Below are 2,907 nucleotides of genomic sequence, written 5' to 3' on the forward strand. Positions count from 1 at the left end.
CTGCAGAAAGAGAATCCGCAAAAGGTGCCGGTCCACTAAATCAGACACAAACACAGGGCAGCCCAACACCGTACCAGTGTCTATACCTTGCAGCAACACTATGTCTGATCCTGTAGGTCCTGGAGACACTGGCCAGGTAAAATAAATGTGAAGATTCTGTCTCTCTCCCTACACTTTCCTGTCCATTCTCCACTATCCTATAAACAAAAAAAGGCAAACAAAATCAATATATAAAAAAAAAAAAAACTTTTTAAACTCTTTGTGACAGAACCATGCTAAGCGACATTAGAATAATCTAGTGATTGTAGCTGGTGTACATTGTAAGTAATATTAATGGTTTGTTGTTTCTGACTAAAGGGCTACATCGCTGGTTATCCGCCTCATCCAGATCAAGGTCAGATTCACTATCCTTATCCACCAGAGTCGAGCGGACAACCTGCTGTTCCTCCCAACCCTGTAAGTTTACATACAGAGATTTACCACAGATCCTTCTATCCAAAGTGACAAATAAGGAATGTTACAACACAAGAAATTCATCCTAAGGTGGCAGCAACTTTCAAAACTTTTGAATACAAGTTCCAAATTGCTTAAATAGCTCTAGTGCAGCAGAATGTGAAAATAATGCAGAGTTAATTCGAGCGCCATGATTTTGGAACACTATGTCATGCGTGAGTTGCTGTAAACGGTGCTAGATGCGAGAGCAACTCACAAAGGCGTCCATCTAATGCATGTTTACAAAGAAAAACTATATAAAAGCAAGCAGTGGAAAGGTCTAAACATGTTATGTGTGCACGGTTCCCAAGACGAACATGAATTCTGGTTTGGATTTTAGCTGGTGGACCAGTATAGACATGCAAAACTTAATAAACCAGTACAGAGTTTATTTATTTAAGTTTAACTGTAAAAAAAAATAAAATCAATTTTGTGCAATTTTGCTTTTTAAGGGCTTTTATCCTGAGTATCAAAACCCTGTCTACCCTCCTGCCTTTGGACCTGGACTTCCCCCTGCTCAGCCGCCCCAGTGGAATGCCCCTCCAACCCACTACAACCCATCTGCACCTGTGGTACATCCAAAATCTTTTGCAAATCTCTTTGCTTTTCATCCTGTGGGTTTATATTTCTATGTGCTTATTTGTCATCAAAGATAGCAAGCAAATATGTAAAGGATCAAATGAAATTCAAATGCATTAATTGCTCTGAAAGGGGCAACACAAAGTTAAAGAGATTGACAATTCTGACATTTGTTCACCTACAAGTTGTTCCAAACATGTGTTTCTTTCTTCTGCTGAACACAAAAGAAGATATTTTGAACTATGTTGGTTAGCAAACAACTGACAGTAGTCACTGACTTCTATAGTATGGAAAAGAATACTATGGGAGTCAATGGCTACTGTCAACTATCAAAATATTATTTTTGTGTTGAACCGAAGAAAGAAACTCATACAGGTTTGGAACAACTTGAGGGTGAGTAAATGAAGACAGTATTTTCATTTTTGGGTGAACTACCTTTTAAATGTTTGTCTTTCTATTTTTTTTTAATAATAACATACATTTATATGATTTAATCATTGTTACTGTCTTTCAAAGTTGCTTGCATTGAAGTATCCACACAAATTAACTTAACAAGATACTGTGTGTCCTCAGAACTATACACCAGTAATGAGCAGTGCTCCTCCTGGGCCTGAACCCAGCGTGTTGAATATGAATGAATTGCCGCCAACTGCACCACTGCTCACACCTCACCCTGAGGTAACCCTTTTTCTACCCTTCTCAGCCTAAATCATTAAAGGGGTCATATGATGTTTTTTAATCGTTTAATTTTTTTCTGTTAACATCTGCCTGCGAGTAAACCTTTCTTGGGCCATATTTTAGTGTTTGCTATTGTTTCCAATACAGTTTTTAACTGTCCAGTCATTCAGTAACAGCCACTTCGCATTACATTTGGACATTTTTTAAAACAAATTGCAGAAAATGTGCCACACATTGCTGAAAATGATTGTTAGAAAAAGTAAAGCTTTACACCTGACACATTTCATATTCCCAATGTCTCTCTGTGTCTTTTTTCTAGTCTCAACCATCTGATAGGACCAGCATTTCTATGGATATCCTTAACTCCAGTAACTCTGGTGTCAAGTTTGACGTGAACAAAGGAAAGTCTTCTGGCAGCAACTTCCTGTAGTTACTCCAAAATCCTGAATTATCCCTGCACGGGATGTAGAAACAAACACTTGTTTGTTAGATTCATACAAAATCCAAGCCTTAAAAAGAATAATTAATAATTTTGGCCTTAGAACTAATAGGACCTTAATTAAAACTACTATTTAAATAGTTTATGATGAGACATATTCTTTCAGGACTCAGTCTAGCTTAAGTGCTATAGCAGGATATTACAATTTGAAGAAGAAAAAAAACGAAATCCCTTTATATATTACATACTGTACAGTACCTCAAATCCCTGTTAACTCTTTTCCCATGAAAATTTCCCATGTCTTTTTTCTTACCTCTTAATGTCACTCTCTTGCTGCTCTTTAATAGCAGAAGAAAAAGCTGTTGAATGATACCAACGATATTTTAAAAAGCTACCTCCATATTTTCAGCAAATTTTTTTCATATTAAAGTCGCATTACAATATGGACAAAAGAATGACTCACCCTCTGAATGGGCTTTCAGCAACACCCAATGTTGACAGATATGTATATTCAAGTGAAAAGCCAAGCAATTTCCATAGACACACACTAGTTATGACCTGTCCTGAAGTTCAGTTTAAAGGTGAGTGTGAGCTACCATTTTCACTTCATCTAATCTCTCCATTCAGTCAGGCTGAAGAGGCTATATTCTACACTTTTGTGAAGAACTACTTGCGATACGAAGCCATTATTTTATTATTGTAGGATGTAGTTGTGCAAA

General features: G+C 37.0%; 1 protein-coding gene across 1 annotated transcript; it reads left to right on the plus strand.

Moving 5' to 3' along the window:
• Window positions 1-6: 6 nt before the first annotated feature.
• Window positions 7-2,898, plus strand: LOC107757662 (proline-rich receptor-like protein kinase PERK9; the record flags this gene model as incomplete). The annotated part of the gene is made up of 5 exons (XM_016575222.1): window positions 7-136; window positions 358-456; window positions 945-1,064; window positions 1,645-1,749; window positions 2,069-2,898. Coding segments are annotated over 5 exons (565 nt in total), but the record flags the coding sequence as incomplete, so codon positions are not given.
• Between the last annotated feature and the right edge of the window lie 9 nt (window positions 2,899-2,907).

Source organism: Sinocyclocheilus rhinocerous, unplaced genomic scaffold (assembly GCF_001515625.1).
Source record: "Sinocyclocheilus rhinocerous isolate Xijiao unplaced genomic scaffold, SAMN03320098_v1.1 scaffold18292, whole genome shotgun sequence".
In the NCBI taxonomy this organism is placed as follows: Eukaryota; Metazoa; Chordata; class Actinopteri; order Cypriniformes; family Cyprinidae; genus Sinocyclocheilus; species Sinocyclocheilus rhinocerous.